The following is a 22,299-nucleotide window of genomic DNA, read 5'->3' on the forward strand; positions in this document are numbered from 1 at the left end:
ATCACATAATAATTAAAGAGATCACATGATATATTTTTTAAATTGATCATGTGATCTCTAATTATCATGTGATTCCTCAAACACACAGAACACCCCCCCTTTTTTTTTTTTGCACACTGTATACTGACTATTTAGACATGATAGGTAAAGCCCATTATTAAAATAAAAAGGAATATAGTGTCTGACAGATGCTAGTCTCATCCTTGGATACCCTCTGTTCCAAAATCAAGAGTTAAGAGACTACTACAGTGTGGACTATTTTTGAGGAAAAATCAATTTGAAACCAACTCAATTTTTTGCCTTTTCCACAGAGGTACTAGTAGCAAGTAATCTATTATAGAAAGCAATGTTATAACTAATTTGTGTGTTTTTTGTATTAAATAACCTGTACTTTTGATTTAATGCAATTCTGATCACATACATTTTCTGTTGTCTACTTGTTTGCTCAATAACGGCTTATGCAGACTGCTGAGCCATTGTTTGTCTGTGGGATGTTAATTAATTCATTAATTCATTTGTTCATTCTCACAGTGGTCTATTACTGTGGTCTATTATTGCCCTAAATGATATGTAAAAATGAAACATAACTTTGAACATTCAAATTACCACAGCAAGAATACTCACACATTTCAAAATACAAATCTATTTCTCTTTGCTTAATATCCAACTGTCCTTCTGTATATCAGGCAGTTTTGAATTACTTGGAGACACCAATCAGCATAACATCTCTTTTCTGCCATTTCTGGGTTCTGTCAATCTAAACAATGTTGGTGAAGTTCATATTGCAGTGAGCTGATGGTCAGGTTTAGATGAATCTCGTCAGTTAAATCCTCCTTTTTCAGCAGACTGGAGGTAAGCCATCATTGTGAAGTTTAAATGAATATGTGTTAGAAATGCTCATCTCACATTCTCGGCTAAGTTATGTCCAGAGCAAGTGATAACACGGCTGTTACTTTTTAATGTTGCTGTTTAGTGTTGTTCTGATATGGCATGACAAAATTCATAAGAAGGTGGCAGCTTCTTCCTTGGTGAACTCCATGTAATCTATATTTAACATGGTCTGCACGATTTTCACGATGAATAAATAACAGAATCAAACAATCATTGATATGAATGAAGGTGTTTATTGTACAGGTAGAACAGTAAATGTGAGTAAAAAAATCTTGTTTCTGTTGCCAGGACAATGTGGATCTGGGGGATTTGATGTTTTCTCTATGCTATCTGCCCACTGCCGGACGACTGACCATCACTATGATCAAAGCACGAAATCTGAAAGCCATGGACATCACTGGAGCTTCAGGTATGAGCAGATTCAGGTTTTATTTATATACCTGGATTTACAGTTTGAAATGACTTATTATTACCTTTCTTTTTTTTCCTCCTTAACAAAATAGCTTTAGAGGATTTGCAACTAATGGTAGGACATGTATGAGGCTAGATAAAGTTTTAAGCTGGTGTAATGTAAGCTCTTTTGTATTCATGTATTAATAAGTTGTGAGGTACAGTTACCAGAGTGACACTAAAACAGGTAGTAGTAATGGCTACTTTTTACTAAAGTACATGCCAGAGCACATACATCTTTACTTTAACTTGAGTGAAAAAGTGTGGTCAGTACTTCAACTTTTACCAGAGTCTTTTTAAACGAATATTTGTACTTCTGCTTGAGTGAAGGATGTGTGTACCTTTGCCATCTCTGGTCATTCCTTGAATTTGTGTTCAAAAGGGAACTGTGGGTAAAAGGTTATGGTCTTAAATTATTATAATGATATATTTGGCAGTAGGTAATACACAGCGTGCTGATATACAGCCATATTGCACAGCTACGAGTGTGACATTGTGTTTATACAACAGTTTGATGGCACAAGTGTGTAAATAAAAAAGACAACAACAGAGTGTCTTTAAAAAACCCTCTGCCATGGATTCAAATCTCAGTTTCTCAGTTTAACAGCTGAGTCCAAGCCTATGTTACTAATTCGAAAATGCCACTTTAGAACTAGTAATGAAGGAACGTTGAGTTGCTTCATTGAAAGCTTATTGTATTACTGTATTAAAAGCTCACTGTATTATTTAGAGTAGAGTATTATGAGAGAGAGATGGACTGAGTGTGATTACCTGCATCTGATACAGCATTCATTCTTCAGCTCAATCTCATATTCAGAATAAAACATTACTTTGAATGTCCACTGAGGAAAGCGATATCTTTGTCTTTCAATCTGTTAAGGGTGATTTCCGATGACAGCGCTGCTCAGTTCATTTGTTGGCTGCATCTTTCAAGGTGTTGTTGAAAGTAAAAATAATCCCTTCTGGTTACACTTTACTTGAAGGGGTGTGCATAAGACTAACATGACACCTTCATAATCATGACATGACACATGTCATGAATATGAAGGGGGTTGTATGCATGTTTATGACAACTGCCATTAAGTGTCATTCGCTCAGTTATCTAATTTTTTAGGCAAATATGACACTATTTGACCTAACCCTACCCCTACCCTTACCCCTAACCATAGCCCATAACAAAGACATCTCAAACAATGTCATCTTTGCATTAAAAATTACATAACTGAGCGAATGACACTTAATGACAGTTGTCATAAACATGCATACAACCCCCTTCATATTCATGACATGTGTCATGTCATGATTATGAAGGTGTCATGTCAGTCTTATGCACACCCCTTCAAGTAACTTCCTTGTTTACAACCCTTTTTCAGTCTCCTTCAATATAAAAGTCTTAACTGCTGACTCACACATAAAACAGTCTCTTGCCGCCATCTAATGGCAGAAAGATGTAACAAATCAAATTTTTATCAACACTAAATACTACTATTATTTGTATAAAATATTATTTATTGAATAATAATATTTAACAACAACATCAGCCATCATAAAAGTTTCCAGGCAAATCAGTCAAAAGTACAAAGGCATAATTTATAACGTTATGAGAGTTTGCCTTCAGCCAATACTATTTGCTCTGGAACAAAACATAGATTAATGAGACCAAAGACTGGCCATTAGATTTACCCAAAACGCATTCTATCTCATGTTTAATAGCTATTTAGACATCAGAGCCAGCAGTAAATTCCAGAAGAACTGGCTTAGGTACGTCTGCTCTCGGCTGGTTCATGAGCTCTGAACGTCCGCTGACGCCCTGTGGCTCACATCTATGAAAACGTTGAAGCAAATTTTCAAATAGGCGTTATCTTTATTTCAAAAACACATATTTGAAGTCTAAACAACTACATTCTCACACAGTACTATTTATACAGAATATTGCATGCCTGGAAAAGGCTCTCAGCCAACTTTATTGTATTTTATTTTATGTAATATTCTTAATATGATAACATTACATATTTTCACTATTCACTTGGACTCTTTTCTTAGATCCTTATGTGAAAGTTTCTCTGATGTGTGATGGACGGAGACTGAAGAAAAGAAAAACCTCCACCAAGAGGAACACATTAAACCCTGTGTACAATGAGGCCATAGTGTTTGATGTCCCTCCAGAGAACATTGACCAAATCAGCCTTCTCATAGCTGTTATGGACTATGATCGGTGAGAATCTCATAATTGTATGTTGTGTCCTTTCTGCCCATTACAGACGCATTGTATAAGGGTATCAATTGAAATAAAAGATGATTGCTTTGTTGCTATTTCTTCTTATTTTTTCTTTCTTTCTGATTTTTATGCAATGTTCCAGTTTAAAAACAAGTTAAGCTCTGTGCACAGCATCTGTAAAATGCTGTTGATTACCAGAAATGAATTTTGACTCATCCTTCATAGATTACATTTACAGAAGGCACTTACAATGGAACTCTATGGGACATGGCATTCTATAGTTTTATTTTTTTCACCTTCAAAAAATATGCTAAAGATTATTCCACTTTTATGTGTCAAATGTGATTTGTAACTTTGAGGAATATAATTTAAAGGCAGATCTTTGCTTGAGAATTAGAATAGTCTCTGTGTTCTCATTCACTTTTTATTTATTTATTTATTGGTAAGTTTAGCATTGTTTGGGTTGTTTAATACTGAGATGTTATTCATGGAAATAACTTTACATGGACAAGGTTAGTCAGCAAAGCCAACACCTAGAAAAATGAAGGATGTACCTTATGCTTGTGAACTTTAAGGCTTTATTTCATTGTATGTCTGTTATTGTGAACATTTTTGCTTGTTAACTGAGAGATGAGTTAAAATAGTTTTCTGTAGTAACAGACTTCGACAAATTCCCTTGATCTTTACACTTTACTTGGTAGTTGGAGCTACTTGGAAATATTGCAATTTTGATTTGTCAAAATTAAAACATTTTATAAATTAAACAAATAATGATTAATCTGGTGACTTTTTTGAGTTCTTCTTAAAATAATCTAAAATATTTAAAAATCAAAAAACACACAACGTATACACACATTTCTGATTTGCACTTGATGAAGATGTACAGTATGTGAGCCTTATAGAAAGGGCAGTGGAGATATATAATACACACAGCATTTTTACAGCAATGGTTCTGCAAAAAGTAGTCTTATGAAGTAAACAGTATTTTGCTCTCTCTTTTCACAGTGTAGGTCACAATGAGGTCATTGGTGTGTGCCGAGTAGGTAATGATGCTGAGGGTTTGGGCAGAGAACATTGGAATGAAATGTTGACATACCCACGCAAACCCATCGCACACTGGCACCCTCTCATCGAGGTAAGAATGCATGTACTTTCTCTTTCAAAAGTTAATTCAGGTCAGATTTACAGTGGGGGAAATATTTATTTGATCCCTTGCTGATTTTGTACATTTGCCCCCTTACAAAGAAATGAAGGGTCTGTCATTTTCATGGTAGGTTTATTTTAACGTATAGAGACAGAATACCAACCCAAAAATCCAGAAAAACAACAACACATTATATAAAGGTTAGAAATTGATTTGCATTTCAGTGAGTGAAAAAAGTATTTGATCCCCAAGCAAAATATGACTTAGTACTTGGTGCAGAAACCCTTGTTGGCAAGCACAGAGGTAAGACGTTTTTTTGTAGTTGGTCACCAGGTTTGCACACATCTCAGGAGGGATTTTGATCCACTCCTCTTTACAGATCCTCTCTAAATCCTTAAGGTTTCTTGGCTGTCATTTGGCAACTCTAAGTTTCAGCTCCCTCCACAGATGTTCTATAGGATTGAGGTCTGGAGACTGGCTAGGCCACTCCATGACCTTAATGTGCTTCTTCTTGAGCCACTCCTTTGTTGCCTTGGCGGTATGTTTCGGGTCATTGTCATGCTGGAAGACCCATCCATGACCCATCTTCAGTGTTCTGGCTGAGGTTCTCGTCCAGGATTTTACAGTACATGGCCCCGTCCATTTGCTCCTCAATTCGGTGAAGTCATCCTGTACCCTTAGCAGAAAAACAGCCCCAAAGCATAATGTTTCCACCTCCGTGCTTGACTGAAGGGATGGTGTTTTTGGGGTAATTTCTCTCCCTCCAAACACGGCAAGTCGAGTTAATGCCAAAGAGCTCAATTTTGGTCTCATCTGACCTCAGTACTTTCTCCCAAGCCTTCTCTGAATCATTTAGATGTTCTTTGGCAAACTTTAAATGGGCCTGTACATGTGCCTTCTTGAGCAGGGGGACCTTGCGGGCACTGCAGGTTTTCAGTCCATTGCGGGTTGGACTAGTTGCATAGTGTGTCACCAATGTTTTGCTTGGAGACTGTGATCCCAACTGCCTTAAGATCATTAACAAGCTCCTCCCGTGTAGTTCAGGGCTGATCCCTCACCTTTCTCATGATCATCCTTACCCCATGAGGCAAGATCTTGCACGGAGCTCCAGACAATGGCCGATTGATGGTTGTTTTGTATTTCTTCCATTTCCGAATAATCGCACCAACAGTTGGCTCCTTCTCACCAAGCTTCTTGCTGATGGTCTTGTAGCCCATTCAAGCCAGTGTTAATTTTGACAGGCATTTTTGATCAGCGCGATTCCGCCTATCCCTCCATCACTAACTTTAAGTTAATCGGCAACGAATTGTGACTCCCGGGGAAAACGGGACATCTAATCACCTTATCCCTACCCCTTCGGGTGCTGAGGCCATTGTTTCAGATCGCTAGTTCGCATTTGATAGCCTACTTCCCTAGGCATTTGATAGCCTACTTTCACTGACTATATTCTTGTTTGCAATATTATAGGATGTTTACACAAAGGTTTTGTCAGACTGTCATTTCAACAATTACGTCAGCTTATCACTAAACCTTTGTACATGCTAATTGAACCTCTTGGATGAATGTGGAATTTGAAGTTTTGCTAACATACTACTTTTAATAACACTGCTCCGCTAACAGCTGGCCTTGTCAACGAAAACAAAATCAATTTTGAGTTGAGACTTTGATACTTTTATCATCAATCACAACATAATTCACAAACTCAGGTAAACTGCAGACAATAACTACTTGCCTGTTGGTTTTATAAACGCTTAGAGAATAAACTGTTCAGGGGGTGAAATGTGCACACAGAGCTGTGAGCCATTATTTGAACAAAGGAATTAAATCTTCCAGAGAGCAGAAGAGTACTGATGACCTTTATGCGGCCATTATTACTGCAGGGGGAATCTATCTCTCAGTATAAAGTGTAACAACTTATAACAATGAAAAAAAAGTATGAAAAAATAATCCCAAACTTACTTATTAAAAGTGAGCATGGCAAGACTGTTTTAGAGTTGTTTCAACCATCCTCACATTTGCAATTATCTAAAGCTGTGTGTAATCACTGTGCATCTGCTTCTCGTTTTTTTTTATTGTTGTCTTTTCGGTGACTCTGCTTGTTAACAGCAGGTATCCTCACTAATGGTCAATCAGCACTTGTAGAGTTAACCTTCTTTATTAATTATGACAACACTTCTTCAGAATTACTTTTATTCTGGCAACATATAAACCCTGAACATTGTTGATTTTGGGAAGGAAAATTAGAAACAGAATTTGTTTATTTGTAAGTAAGTTTGGAATTTGACTACACAAAGAAAAAAAAAAGTTTAGAAATATTTAGAAACAAATACAATAGAGATGTAACACACAGACACATGAAATGGCTCGGTTGCTCTGATGGTTTGAAGCAAATCTGATCTATTGTTAAGGAACATTTACCTGGACAATTGAGCCAAGGTCATAGTAGTGCTCCTGCAGGGGAAAAAAAGCCATACTCACATTATCAAAGATACTCTTCTTCTGCTATTATAATTTTTTTATTTTGAGAAGGAATTCAGATTCACATGGGGAAACAAGAATCAAGCACAATTAAGCATAACTGACCTTAAAAAAGGTCCGAATTTCTCTGAAAACTAACTAAGGACTCAATTTAAAGCAAACGGCCACTGTATATACAGTGGGTACGGAAAGTATTCAGACCCCCTTAAATTTTTCACTCTTTGTTATATTGCAGCCATTTGCTAAAATCATTTAAGTTAATTTTTTTTCCTCATTAATGTACACACAGCACCCCATATTGACAGAAAAACACAGAATTGTTGACATTTATGCAGATTTATTAAAAAAGAAAAACTGAAATAACACATGGTCCTAAGTATTCAGACAATTCTGTGTTTTTCTGTCAATATGGGGTGCTGTGTGTACATTAATGAGGAAAAAAAATTAACTTAAATGATTTTAGCAAATGGCTGCAATATAACAAAGAGTGAAAAATTTAAGGGGGTCTGAATACTTTCCGTACCCACTGTATATAATTTTCTTTCACAGCAGATGGTTTTGAAGGCTGAGGTGAAGAGTACTGTGAGATCCTGTTTTTGTATTATTACTATTAAAGGCCAACTTATTCTTAACACTATCCTCCCACCTTAAAAAAAACAACCACTTTATATCTCACATATTTCAGCACAAAATAATAAATAAATAAAAAAGGCCTGTTTTAGGACCATTAATTTAAATCTCTAATAGCTTGTTTGAAATCACATGATTCTGATGACGCGATAAATTCAGATGGAGGGCAGGAAGTGAAAAGCTGAATAGATGAGATGGAGTAAAGTCCGTACTGTACTGGTAGACCAAGGCCTTAGCCAGCTATGAGGTCACCAAAGGTCCAGACCTCAGATTTGTTTCCTCGTCACCGCAGGTCACAATAAAGCACAATTTATATAGTGCTTTATTGTGTATTTTTGTACACCCAAAGTGCTTTACAATCATGTGGGGGCATCTCTCCTCAACCACCACCAGTGTGCAGCATCCACTTGGATGATGCGACGGCAGCCACAGGACAACGGCGAAACAATAATAACAAAGCCATTTTCATTATATATTAACGTTAGGCATATGATTAATAATGAATGGGCACATACTGTGAATTTATTAAACAATTACATAGCTTTCCTGGTAGCCCTCAATAAAGTAACTTAATACAATTATTAATAAAACATATCAGTCTACCATGTGTTTACTTTGTTCACTGACAAAGATGAAAATTAAAATAATATCAATCAAAGCAGAGAGCTGGTATTGACAAATAATATACTGCCTACTGACATAGTTTTCAATTGTTATCCAAATGTTTGGCCTTCAATTATTTCCTCTTAAAATGTATTAGGGCTGACAAAATGACTGAAAAACTAAATACAATTTTTTTTTCCTTAAATATTATTAATAGTATTTGGGTTATATTCAAATTTAAAAGACATAATTTCAGTTTAGGGGGGAAAGCTTTTGTGTCCTGTGGCTACAGGAGGGTGCAGTGAATTTGAATACAGTTTTTGCATCTCAATGTGGATTTTTATTTTAAATTAGATACATTTTCAGAATTCTTATTGTAATTTGACAGCAGTTTGGTGATTTATTTTAAATTTTTTTAGGAGGGTGGGGGTGGGGGATTTGGGACCTCGGTCATTTTAAAACCCTGACTACGGCCCTGTTTTAGATGCTATTATAAGAGAAAGGTATAAACAGAAAAGCACAAAATTATGTTGGACGTGATCCTTATGTTATGAAGAGGAGCAATGTTTAAACTAAACTGAAATACTTGCCTGCCATCGAGGCAGTGGATATAGGCTAAGCAATTGCTTACCTGAACTAACCCTGATTGCAAACAAGCTATTTCGAAAGTGAACCCCACATTTATATGAGGGATGCGGGATATTTGTCACTCCTGAAACTTTGCTGCATGTACAGGGTATTTGGCCTTTGGTCCAGTTAGAAGAATAGTGCTTCCATATAATCACTAAAAATCTGTCACTCACTTCAATTTATCGCAATCTCACAATGTTCTGTTATAATCAATGAAGCTCTCTAAACTGCACATATAATATCTTATTTACATCATGTCTACGTGTGGCGTTTAGCATTGAGTGAATTCTGACTGTCTCATGCTGTGAGAGTTGGCAGCCCTCAGTGTTGGGAAGGTTACTTTGGAAATGTAATAGGTTACAGATTACAAGTTACCCTATTTAAAATGTAATAGTAGTGTAACTTTTTCAATTACTTTATTAAAGTAATGTAACTGATTACCTTTTGATTACTTTTCTAAATTTCTAATGAATGTTTATTTGCAACTGTTAATCATTTTCAAATATTTACACCATGCAGGGTTAACCTTACAGTAGTGCTCAACACTGCCAGACTTTCAAAATCCTTCATCATTTGAATTAAGATGATCAAATTGGAACACATCCACCACAAAATCAGACTTTAGTACCCCCTTTTACCGCCTCCTATTCTGTGTACTAAACTCCTGAAACATTGGTGTCTTTTTGAAACATTGGTGTCTCTTTGTATGACGATAGCTTTCTCAAAATAAGTAAAATGCTCATGAAGTGACTCAGAGCAGTTCTAGAGATTATGCTTATGTGTTCATGTACTCATATATTGAGGCGGCAGAGGCTGAAAACACAGCGAGCTTCAGTAAGCCTATGTGTAGTAAGTGAGCCACTGGACTTGTCTGTGCCATTAATTTCCACGAGGGGCGGACTGGGAAATACATTTCAGGCTGGGAAATCTCACACTCACAACAAATTCTGAAACATGGACAACCCTATTTTTTGTATGGACCTCACATAAAAAAGGATTCAATTCTTAGGTTGGGGACATGCAAAATAATTAAAAGTTCTCTCCTGAACTGAACCTTCACTTCCATTTTTCTTTTCACTCTCTTTATTTTGCCCTGATATCTATCACTTTAATACTGAAGATTTAACAAAACTATACTTTCTAAATTGCCTATATGTCAAAATTAGTACATCACTACAATATATTTAAAGAAAAATCCAGAACATGAACATGAGTCATGTTTTTTCCTTACAAAAATTAACCATACTTTTATTATAGTAAAAGTACAGTAACCATGTTTTTTTGTTTTTTTGCAAATGGATTATCATTTGTACTTATTTTTACTACACATTCCATGGTTAAACTATGGTTAGTGTAGCAAAAACCATGGTTAATTTGAGGTTACCATGGTTTAGCAATAGTAACCATTGTCTTTGGATTTATAATGCAATCATCGTTAATTTTCATAAGGGTTGTGTTGTTGTCTGCCCTAGCTCCCCCTAAAATGATCAAATATGATTATTTGTCTGCTAAATTACTACTGTAACATTATAATAGATAATAATGATGTCCTTTATACAGTATTTTGAGTGATGACTGATGAGCAATGGGCTGCTGCTGCTTAACTAAGTAAACAAAGACAAAACAACAATAGCATATTTACAGATGCAACTGACCTGCACTTGAAACCCTGAAAAGTAGTTTTGCTTCTCTGCGCCACCTGTGCGCTTCCACAGCTCACTCCATTCTCTCTCTCTCGCATTGATTACTCTGATCCAAACCGTTTGGCGGAGAGCACGCGAGCCGAAGCATTGCCAGTCACGACTAACCGATTCATAATTTATTAGAGATTTAATTATTGAATGGCGAATTCGGAAATAATCACTTTAGTACATTCGGCAGTGTAACGAATCAGCTCATGAGAAATATGAATAATTAATCATAACTAGTTATGATTAATTATGAATATTTTAGATCCGCTGTAGATATTTAGCTGACCTCTCAGGGTCAACTGTCTTGTCAATTCTAAGAACGTTAATTTCCTGGTTAAAAAATGGGTTTACTGTAAGTTAAAACTGGTTTAAACAAATATGTAGTTATGTCTGCCTCACACATGAATACTAAAGTACAGTATTACACGTTTAATTTCACTCAGCGAGTGAAACACAGTAATGACCACCAGGTTGTTAGGCTTGTATATATGCAGTCAAAGTGTAGATGAATTGCTTCAATCTAATTATAAACTATAAAGCCTTTATGCTGTAGAAAGAGGAAAAAAAAGAAAAGTCCTTCCCTTGTGGATTTTCCCTATGGGCAAGGAAGCGATTTTCTTCACCTAAATTCCAGGAGGTCGTAAATGTATCGGGTGTCAGGGTTACCATGGAACCAGGGGCCTGTTCGGTTTCCTGGGGTGTTACAGAGTATTTGTTAAATCTAGCTAACAAAATATATATTGTGTGTTTGAGTGGTCCAGACGCTACAGCAGGCAATTATACAATAATAATATTAAAATAGAGGTCCAAATCGGCTGCCAGGCCACCGGGAATTGTCCGGGTTCTCCCAATGGCCAGTCCACGCCTGATTTCCACAGACATAAATTGTCTTTTCGCGGCTTAATATTCACAGACACTAGTCCATATCGTGTTTTGATTCAAGTGCACTGACCTACTTTTGATTTATTCGTCCAAAATGTGGCATATTCCGTCCGCGTTAGGCTATAGGAATTCCGTTTTTATGACTGGATTCTATGAACCAGTCTATGTTTTCCGCATCGCGGAAATTATAGGCCCGTATGTCTCAGAGTAGTCAGTGCAATTTGGGAAAGAAATCAATTAAATCTGTATGTGGATGTGTGTAAATATTCAAATGTAATCCCCTTTGTAATCGTTAACATTTTCATAAGTACCTGTAATTTAATTACACATTTTTTCTTAGTAACTGTAACTGATTACAGTAACAATTATTTTGTAATTAAATTATGTAACGCCATTACATGTTACTCCCAAACACTGGCAGCCCTTATCTATTTATCTATTAATATTATTATTGTGATATTGTATTATGATTATTATTATTAATAATACTATATTAATATATTATTAATATCTTAATGTATTATTAAATATTATATTAACCATTTGCACACATGAGCATTATCCATCTCGCTAGCGATTCCTATATAGAAAAATCACTTCCTGCCCTCCAGCTGTATTTCGCCACAGCAATGACGTCATGTGCAAACAACCTACTGTTTTAATTGTGCTTAATTCAAATCTCAAATGCGTATTTCATTATTAATATTATTAATAACATTTTAATAAATGAAATGGTAACATGATGTCTAAATACTTGTATATTTATTGTTTTAACATTTTTATTACTTAATTTTTTTTTAAGTGCTTGACCTGTGAACCTTGAACTGAATGTACATGTTCAATGCAGTAATGTCAAAGCAATGCAAGCATGGCTAATGAAGTTTTGAGTGAACTAAGATGACTAGTGATTTGTTCTCCTGCACTCTTTGCAGTATCACAGTACTGGAGGGGAAAGCCAGGGAGGTTCCTGTAATTCCCTGAAGGCCCCTCCATCGCCATAGCCTGAGGTCCAAGTTCTCATCTTTAGACCAACAACAGACGAGAATTCATGCACAAGATGTTCTGTCCTGGGATCCAGAGGCCCAAAATCAGAGAGCTCCAGTTGGCTGTTCCTGACAACAAAGGGGATAGTGTGCCATTTTTTTCTACCTGTTCACTTGGAAGCCCTTCCACTGCATGGGAATACTTGATTGTTTCAGCTGCATGTTGAGTGGTCACATACTGTATGGTTATTTTGTGCTACTCGTGGTGATTTGGAAAATAAAATTTAGTGGGGAAAAAGTGGAAATTAGTATTTTTATGTTGTTCTCAAAGTTTTGATTCCAAGTAAATGTTTTCTAAATCAGTCTCAGTGTGTGTTTTTACATGGAGTGTCAGTGTGTCACTCAATGCTCTTGAGGATAGAATGTCAATTTTCCTTTTTTTTATTTATTTATACCCTCTCACAGCGCATGAGTCTATTTTGGTGTGGTAAAGTTCATGTCTGTTTCTTGTTTGAAATGCTCTGTGGATTTTGTCATAAAGCATCATGGTGGTGAATTGTTTACAGACTTTGCAAGTAAAATGTTATTTCTCATGTTATTAAACATCTATTTCTTACTAAACCAATCTGGTTTAAATGAAGTGTTTCTAAATTATTTATATCAATGTGCAGTATAGGGGTGTAATGGTTAAATTTTCTCATCTTTAGATTTAGTTTTAAGCATCTTGAAGAAGATGTCACAGTTCTATAAGTTTAGGCATTTTAGATCTTTCTTTTTATGTAATTCCTGGCTGACAATGCAAATTATATAAATTACCATTTTAAAAATGTTTTAGTGAAACATCTACTGTATGTGCCTATAAGAGTTTGCTCAGTACTTTATATCATTTATATGAGTTTATTTTATTTATTTTGCACAATTAGCAAATAATTGTATCTTCATTTTTTAAGATTAAACCAAATGACAGAACAGAACTGACAATTAATTTCAAATTACAAAAGACTTTACATTGAACCACAGTTGTAAAAAACCACAGCTGTTTTCCCTGTAATGACTATTGAGACTAGTTAATTTTCCCATTCTGAGTTTGACAGAAATTATTTTGCTCTCATGCAGCTCTAAACAAGTGTGCTCATTATAAGCAATGCAACAGATGTGTTGAAAGTGCTGTGTTAAGTGACACAGGGATGTTGCAACTCATGTCAGATGGCTCCGATTCATGGAGATTGATTTAAGCATTCATTGATCTGTTTGCTTTGTCACCAATCAAACTCCATTTGTTCCTGTCAGAGTCCTGAGGACTTGCTTTCGTCAGATACATCTGTTTCCTTCAGACATAGAATATCTTAGGAGAATCTCTAGCACAAAAAACAGGATATAACAAAAACCTATGCATCAGCACCTATAACTTATGCTGAATTGTATTCAAAATTGGAGGTTATTCCTACTTCATATCTCTGGGATATCAATAATTTATTTATCAAAAAAGGCAGTGTTAGTTTTTGTTCCCTTTCAAGTCTGTCTCTAGACATTGCAAAGCATACTAGGTGAAATCCCTTTCTCCGAACTTTCCTGAAGCCTCATTGAATTGCACTATTGTTCTGCAATAGCCAATGGCATTTGAGCGCTTGTCTGATTGGCAGACTTAGCTGCTATAAATGCAGCGCCATGTGCCATATTACCTCAGAATCTTTCTCCTTCACATAGCTATGAAGCCTCCTAACGCTCGCCATTGAAGGCACGCTTTTCAGTGGATGGTGCCTTTGATTGCCGTTCCCTGTAGTGTTCCGGTGAGTATGACATTTTATATTATGACCGATAAGTGGTCGACTCACTGCTTTTCCTCTCCCAACTGTGTGCAGAACACAGCAAGGCCTCAAATCACTCACTTATTCACGCAAGAGCAGCAGCTCCTTGCCTCAGAGCAACGGTCAGCCTTGTACACTGAAAAAAATGATTCATTGAATTTACTCACTTTTTTTAAGGTAAGTGTTTGCAATCAATTGATTTGATCTAAATTTAAACAAACCAATTTAGTTGAACTTAACCAATTTTATTTAGCTACCCTAGTATAAAAAAGTAGTAATTTCAGCCCTATTTAATTGTTACTTCCTCTTAAATTATTTATTTATTACTGATAAAAAAAAATGATTCATTGAATTTACTAAAAATGTTTACGTTTTATTTTAGCTACATTTAAATAAACATTTCGTTGACTAACTTTCAACATTTTAAAATAAATAGTTTGTAACCACTTACCTTAAAAAAAAAAAATTCTGAAGGAGAGATCCTTAAATGGCTTTGCAAATACAGACAGTAGTAAGTTTAATATTTTCAACTTATCTTTAACCCTCTGGGGTCCGAGGGTGTTTTGGGCCTGGAAAAGTTTTGACATGCCCTGACATTTGTGCTTTTTTTTTGTTGCTTACAAACTTTTGAATGTCTAAAGTTTAATAACACCGTAATCAGCACAAACTGGGCTACAATAATATGTGAGCAGCATGCATGTACGTGATTGTGTTTTTGAGAAAACAACGTTTATGCGTGCTTAGTGAAAAACTAAAATTTTAAAGTCACTTAAATAAGGCAATAAAACACATACAGAACATTTGATCACAAGACTATTGGGAACTGATCTTGAAGTCTAGAGGTTTTGCTTCAAAATTATGTGAAAATCATCTTACTCATTCACAGAAAACAATATATTGATTTAAATTTTCTAAGACACTTTTTGTGTAGAAAAGGTATATGCGAGTAGGCGTGAATGATCATGAATAATGATATGATTCATACCTGAGAAGACAAAGGCCTGCATAATGAGCTGTCAGGTGAGTGATTGAGTAAGGTGTGTGACTGAGAAGGAATTGCTACAACATAGCTGATAAATAAATTGCATCACTGATAAGAAAGGACGCGCGTATATATCTCTCGATGCATCACTTATTTACAGTTTACATGATACGTTTACACATCAGACGATCGTGAACGCCAATGACCGAGCATAAAACATTCAACATGTTAACATTATAACTCACATTACTTTTATATCGTTGCTGTCTATTTTATAGAACATACAAAAAAGTTCCTGGCGTTGTGAGACATATATGCAGTGAATTAATCTTCATAATGTTTCACTTGATTGTACATTTAGTCAGGAATCATGGTTTGGAAAAAGTAACTAGTAAAATATGTACAAGTTATGTCACAGTAACACAATAGCAACTAATGCAAGTAGGCAAATAAAAAAAAATACTTACTATATCCTCCACTGAATATCACGCGGGCGCGTTCTTCTGAAGGAAATCCAAAGTGTATTTCTCTCAGCGCGTCTTCTTCCCGAAGCGAAGTAGCCGAGATGAACTTTGAGGAAACGTAGCTGCTGTGTTTGCTGTGATGTGGGCGTTTACATGCGCGTGTTTCACGTGGACGATTGTAATAACAAAAGCGCGATCGGCGCGTGGGCGTGGTCACATTAGCGATAATGAGGGCGACGGCCAAGACTTAACATCGCGTTGGTTTCATACTGATTACTTTGTCACATAATATTTGTTTTCGTCATGACTTACTTCGTTTAAAAGTAGACATGTTAAGCTGTCTATAGATATGTCTCTCATGTGTGTGTGTCAAATATTTGCCTTCTGATACGCGTCCTTCAGGTCGATCGCTGCAAACCAATCTTGGGGACGGATGCACTCGAAGATGTGTTCCTGTGTCAACATCTTGAACGGTAACCGGTGAAGGGCCCGGTTCAAGACACGCAGGTCCAAGATCGGTCGTAACCCACCGCCTTTCTTGGGTACAACGAAGTAGGGGCTGTAAAACCCCATCTCCATATCGGCTGGAGGGACTGGCTTTATCGCATCCTTCGCCAGTAGGACTGCGATCTCTGCACGCAAGACAGGAGCATCAGCCGCCTTTACTGATGTGAAGCGGATGGCGCTGAACTTGGGTGTACGCCAGACGAACTGAATCGCATAGCCGAGTCTGATGGTCCGCAGGAATCAGCGAGATGGTATGGGTAGCCAGGTACCCAGACACCACACAAGCTGGACCAGCGGGACCACTGACGTACCTGCGGTGGGGCAGCGAGGTGGAACGCAGGGACCTGAAGAGGGGTCTGAGTGTGCAGTGCAACACTTACCTGGTTCCACAGTTTGGCAGAGGGTACGTGAGTAGGGCCTTTGACAATGCTCTCGAACCACCCGCTGCTACCTGCTGGCGAGAGAAGAGGAGGAGTGTGGACCGGTGTTGGTCCGTCTGCGACTCTCCATGCCCTCTTGGGACCCAGAGATAGAGAAAACCGCTCTCCTGTCGAGATTTTTGGAAACCAGATTCTCCACCCGGCCGTCCTCCGGGGAAGGGAATGGTGCATCCCTCTCTCTCTGGGTCGCCGTCCCGAGGCCTCTTGCTCTTCCGCTCACCGCCAGGTTGACGGGGGGCCTGGACGGGCGGGGCGGACGCAGGGGGCCGCCCTCGGCGATGAGCAGGCTGGGGTGCTGCGGCCGGCGGACGGGTGGAGGCAGCAGCTGCCCACCGGGGCAGAACATCAGACCACCCCGAAGAACCAATCGTCCAACCTTGAGGGCTCAGGACACGGTGGAGGTCTCCACTCGAGCCCTACCCTCACGGCGGCCCGGAAAAGCATAGCCGTTATTTCCGGATCCGATTCAGGCATTGCTACAGTCCCGGAGGACAGCAGCACAGCCGAATATTCCTCTCCAGAAAGCTCCAGCTCACCCTCCAATGCAGCGATTGACATCCGGTCGTCGGGAGGAGCGCCAACGGATACTGCTGGTACGCTCCTTGTAGAGGGCCCAACACGTTCTATTGGCAGCTCAACTGGTTGCGGAGTGCAAGAGGAGTGATGGTCCTCCGAGGGTTGGTTCCCTGGAGGGTTTGCCATCACTGTTGCCCGTGCTACTGCCTGAAGTGGCCCCTGCCTGACTGCCGCATGACGAGAACTAGATTGAGGCAGAGGCAACGGAGCTCCACCCCTTTGAGGAAACAGAGCTTGGCCCGCGACTCCGAGATGATCATCTTCCCGCAATGAGAACATGACTCATCCACAAACGCCACCTCAGCGTGCTAAATGCCCAGGCACGCGAGGCAGCGATCGTGACCATCACCCAGTGCCAGGTAACGACCACATCCAGAAACGCCCGGGTGATACGTTGTCTATAACAAGACCCACATCGTCTTTACAAAGACGTAACGTCGAGTTTGCCACGCAACCTCAACTTTAAAAAGACGCACCCGTGAATGCTCTTTTAGGGAAAAAGCTCTTCTAGCGTGCTGAAGCACACAGGGGATATGGCCACCTGCAACACAAACGGGGAAATGCAGCCTGATGTGTGCAACCCACTCGACACGGAAAACCATCACCGCTGCAGCGCCGTACCGCCAACACGAAGAGCTCTCCAAGAGCGTGCTGAACTCGTTCAGTCTTCTTCTCTCAGTAGAGTAGTCAGGAGCAGAACGATCGCTCGGCTCCGAAGGGAAAAGCTGAATATGCACTGCACCTGCTGCCTACTTATACTCACGCTGTGATCAGCGGCAGCTGGATGCAATAATCGCATGCAAATGTGCATTGGCTCATTTAGTTTACACTCGAAGTAGATTGGTCTCTCTAAGCGAGATCCCAATTCGTCGGTCTATTGGACAATTGGACCCCATAAAACTATATTTTTTTTTTTTTACTATTTAATAAAACTATGTATATATATATATATATATATATATATTTATTTGGCACACTGCAAGAGGATAATCTCCAAATTTGGAGTCTCTTACTCAAACCCTCTTTTGAAATTTGTTGTCTAGAAACATGATTGTAGTTTTGATCCCCTGGTCTGTGCTGAGCAAATGCATGCCTTATTTTAAATTTGTAATTCTATGAACCTCATTATATTTTGATGTGCACATACTACATTGAATTGACTATTAATTTTTACCAAATTTAGGTAAAGCCATGCATCTCGCCTGTTTGAAAAAGAGTCCTGATGCGCTTTGGGGCTCCAGTTGGTCTCTGCTGAAGTTAGTTGATGAGAAAGAACCAGTTTGATTCAGAGGATCTTGATGAATGGAAGGACTTGGCAGGAGCCTGGCACAAGCTTAGGGGGGATTTTAAGACTCTAAGCTCAGCATCTTCTCCTGGAATTACTGAATCTAATAGAACCCCCCTGATCTGGTGATCAGTTATTTATAAAGGGTGACGATGCCACACCCTCAGGATTTGAGTGAGCCAATGAGAAAGTGTACCTTCTGAGGGAAAGTTTACGACCCTTTGTCCTCAGGCATATGCTTTGCATATGGTCTTTGATTGGATGTTGATGGAGAAACTATTAAAGATTCTGGTAACACTAATCCCTTCCATAGGTATCAACATATAATATAAATGAACATTTAGACCATTACAAATGCAGCCGAAAGATACCAAACATGGCATACCTTTGACCTCTGTTACCAATAGTATGCAATTCTAAAATGTTAATTTAAAAGAGTTTGTATCAATACATAAGCAAAACACTTTAAGAGGAAAAATAATGAGATGGGGAAAATTGGGTACATGTCCCTACATTTCTCAAGTGGTTATATCTAGAGGGAGATATAATTAGGATGGACTGTAGAGTACATGGGTACATTTGTCTGTTTCAAAGTGAATTTAGAGTGAAAACTCTACATTCTTTTGAGTTGTAAAACAATCTTATCTTGATGTGTGTCTTTGTAACCAAGGTAACCAGAGGCCTGGTTCTGCCCTTTTAAGGTGTTAGTTGCATTTCGGGGGAAGAGTCCATAGACCCTCATAGTTGGACCTTTGGTTAGGTGAAGGTGGCGTTAGAGATTATTTGTTAAATATAACAAATAGTTGTGTGTCTGATTGGTCCAAATGCTACAGCCATCAGTGTTTTTTTTATATACCAAACCATTATTGTATAATGCATCAACATGCCTTCCAGTTTGGAGAAAAATAACAGTTTATTATTTTTTTTTTCCTCAACATTCCAAAAAAATCCCCTTCTACCCACTGACACTAACAAAGACATGAGTTCCTCCATGCTGTGCCAATTACATGCCATGAAATGCAGTATTTTGTGACAATGCAGTTACACTTTTAGGCACGTTATACACAGAAATCCACATACATTTTGACAGATATCTATAGTTAGCACTTAATTTCATGCACACAATTGTAAATCAAAGCTGATTTTTGTCCTAGCAAACCAGTATCCTACAACGTTTCTCAACCCTTCTCAACGTTACTCCTAATGGTACACATTTTGGGTGTCTGCCTAACAAGCCTAATGTACTGTGATGCAGTGGCACCTGCAGGTGTACTGTACACACTGTGCGTACCATGAGGGCTCAGAATGACCTGAGAATTGCCCCGCAAACATTTAAGCAGTTATTAGGCCTGTGTGTCCCATATTTCTGTCGACTGAATAACCAGCCATGCCATTAATTATGAATTATCAGTCTTTTGCATGCCAAAGTCAATTTCTGCATATACAGTGGGTACGGAAAGTATTCAGACCCCCTTACATTTTTTCACTCTTTGTTAAATTGCAGCCATTTGCTAAAATCATTTAAGTTAATTTTTTTTCCTCATTAATGTACACACAGCACCCCATATTGTATGCCAAATAGAAGCAAAAAAAAGTGTTATACGCAATTTCATGAGATTGTGTTAACAATTAATTTGTAGGCTATTTTACAAATGGGAATACAACTAATTCATGACAATGTTTTAAATTCAAGCTACCCATAAAATGTATAGTGAAAAGTACTTTAAAAGCGTCTGGAATGCAATAAAGTAATTTTTTAAAGCTGTTTTTAAAGAATTTGCTGCATGGATTTTTTTCTTTTTTGGGAAAAAAAATAGGCTATTAAATCATTCACATATCAGACAAAATTGTGTTGCAGCAAATCCTTTACATTTTAAGTTATTCAGAACAGAGCAACATAAAAATCAGAAAATATAAGAAGCTATACAATTATAGGACAAAGTTTTACACATATGCCATTATAATTTGTGCTTTTTTTTATTGTACAGAATTATAAAATAAAATGCATTTTTATATTTTAGACATCCATCAATTATGGTGATGGAAAAAAAATGACTCACCAGCTCCTCATTGGACGTGCCTTTAGAGAGAAATGCATCTTTAGGGATTACATAATGAAAGGGTTTCTATTTTCGATTTGAATTATTTCGTTTTAAAAATTATTTCGCTCCTGCTCAAGACCGAGACCACAGAAAGCACTTGTTTTCTTTATTTTATAAAAAACTGACCTTTTGTTGATATTGTGAGTGCACACAAATAAAAGTAGACCCTTTACAGTTTAGAATGATGTATTACTCTTACCTTTATGAGCAAAAATTACTGCGTATTTTAAGTTGTTTCAACTGTTAGAAAAAAATGCAAATGATTATGCTGACGCCTCCATGTCCTGCAGAGCGCGCTTCAGCTTCCACTCTCCGCACAAATGATTGGATATGCATCTAACAGCGCACGTTTATCTAGGTTAAACATATAAACTAACATTGTGATATGCTTGCACGGTTTTATATCTATAGATTTTATTTTAGGCAAGTCATGATGATGTGAGAAGGCTAAATTGATCAAACATAGGCTATGATCAGCTCACTGTCTGCCGCTGGCCGCTTGGTCCTTACTTAAAAAAAAAAAAAAAAACTTTAAAAATTTAACTAAACAAAAAATTCTCCAAACGTTTTTCTGAATTAATTTTATAAAAAAAATAAAATAATAAATAAATAAATAAATATATATATATATATATATATATATATATAATCACTTTTCTATTACATACAAAACTGAACTGTTTTAATAGCTGAAACAGTAGTATAAGCTTTTTTGCGAGAAGGGGAAAAAAGACTGGCAAGAGCCTATATTCAAGGCCCATGTAGGGCTCTAATACACTTCATCCAATGCTGTTTTGTTCTCTCATGCTCATCTGGGAGTATGCTCTTGATATATGTATTTTACCGTTTGTCATTAAAACGTGTGACACCAACGTGATCTCATGATAATTCGTATGTATGTTACATAACGTGGTTCTATAAAACATACATTTACTTACGTTTTTACAGGCACTAAAACGTACAATACTGACATATTTTCAGCATCTAAACGTACAAATACTTACGTATTTTCAGCATTTAAATGTACAAAATTGACGTATTGACAACACCTAAAAAGGAATCCTTATGAATATTGAAATCGCGGCATTAATTGTATTAGTTTTAGTTGTCATATGAATTAGCTTGTTTTCAATTGCATTATTAAATTGTTTACTTATGAAATTATAACATTTCATTTTGTTGTGTGATTTCTGCTGCCAGCTCGTTTCCAAGAATATGCCTACATAATGTTAAACAAGACTTCACTTTAAACCTTAAAATAAATAAAATTTCTGCAATCGTTTAACCTTTACTTGTCATATAATCTTTACTTTGATTGCCATAGGCCACAAAATGCATTTTTCCCAACATGCTGTGACTAACAATCGAACTATAAAATACACCAAAATTGCAACATAATTACGAAATTAAACAATTTTATTCATGCGCTGTAATCCAAATCTTCCGAATGCATACGACTGCGAGGAACAGACCCAAATCCAAGCCTTTATTCAGCGATCTTCTTCTCCATCCCGAGCAGCGAGTCCAGTGACCGT

At 37.4% G+C, this 22,299-nt stretch overlaps 1 protein-coding gene across 1 annotated transcript in view; it reads left to right on the forward strand.

Moving 5' to 3' along the window:
• The window catches only part of LOC107554003 (synaptotagmin-9-like), a 61,384-nt gene extending 48,497 nt beyond the window's left edge, over nucleotides 1–12,887 (forward strand). The window contains exons 4-7 of the mRNA XM_016236359.1: nucleotides 1,180–1,300; nucleotides 3,385–3,556; nucleotides 4,565–4,694; nucleotides 12,550–12,887. Of these exons, the coding sequence (XP_016091845.1) occupies nucleotides 1,180–1,300; nucleotides 3,385–3,556; nucleotides 4,565–4,694; nucleotides 12,550–12,618 (492 nt within the window). The 3' untranslated portion in view covers nucleotides 12,619–12,887. The remainder of the gene's footprint in view (nucleotides 1–1,179; nucleotides 1,301–3,384; nucleotides 3,557–4,564; nucleotides 4,695–12,549) is intronic.
• Nucleotides 12,888–22,299: the final 9,412 nt, after the last annotated feature.

Source organism: Sinocyclocheilus grahami, unplaced genomic scaffold (assembly GCF_001515645.1).
Source record: "Sinocyclocheilus grahami isolate Dianchi unplaced genomic scaffold, SAMN03320097.WGS_v1.1 scaffold489.1, whole genome shotgun sequence".
Taxonomy (NCBI): Eukaryota; Metazoa; Chordata; class Actinopteri; order Cypriniformes; family Cyprinidae; genus Sinocyclocheilus; species Sinocyclocheilus grahami.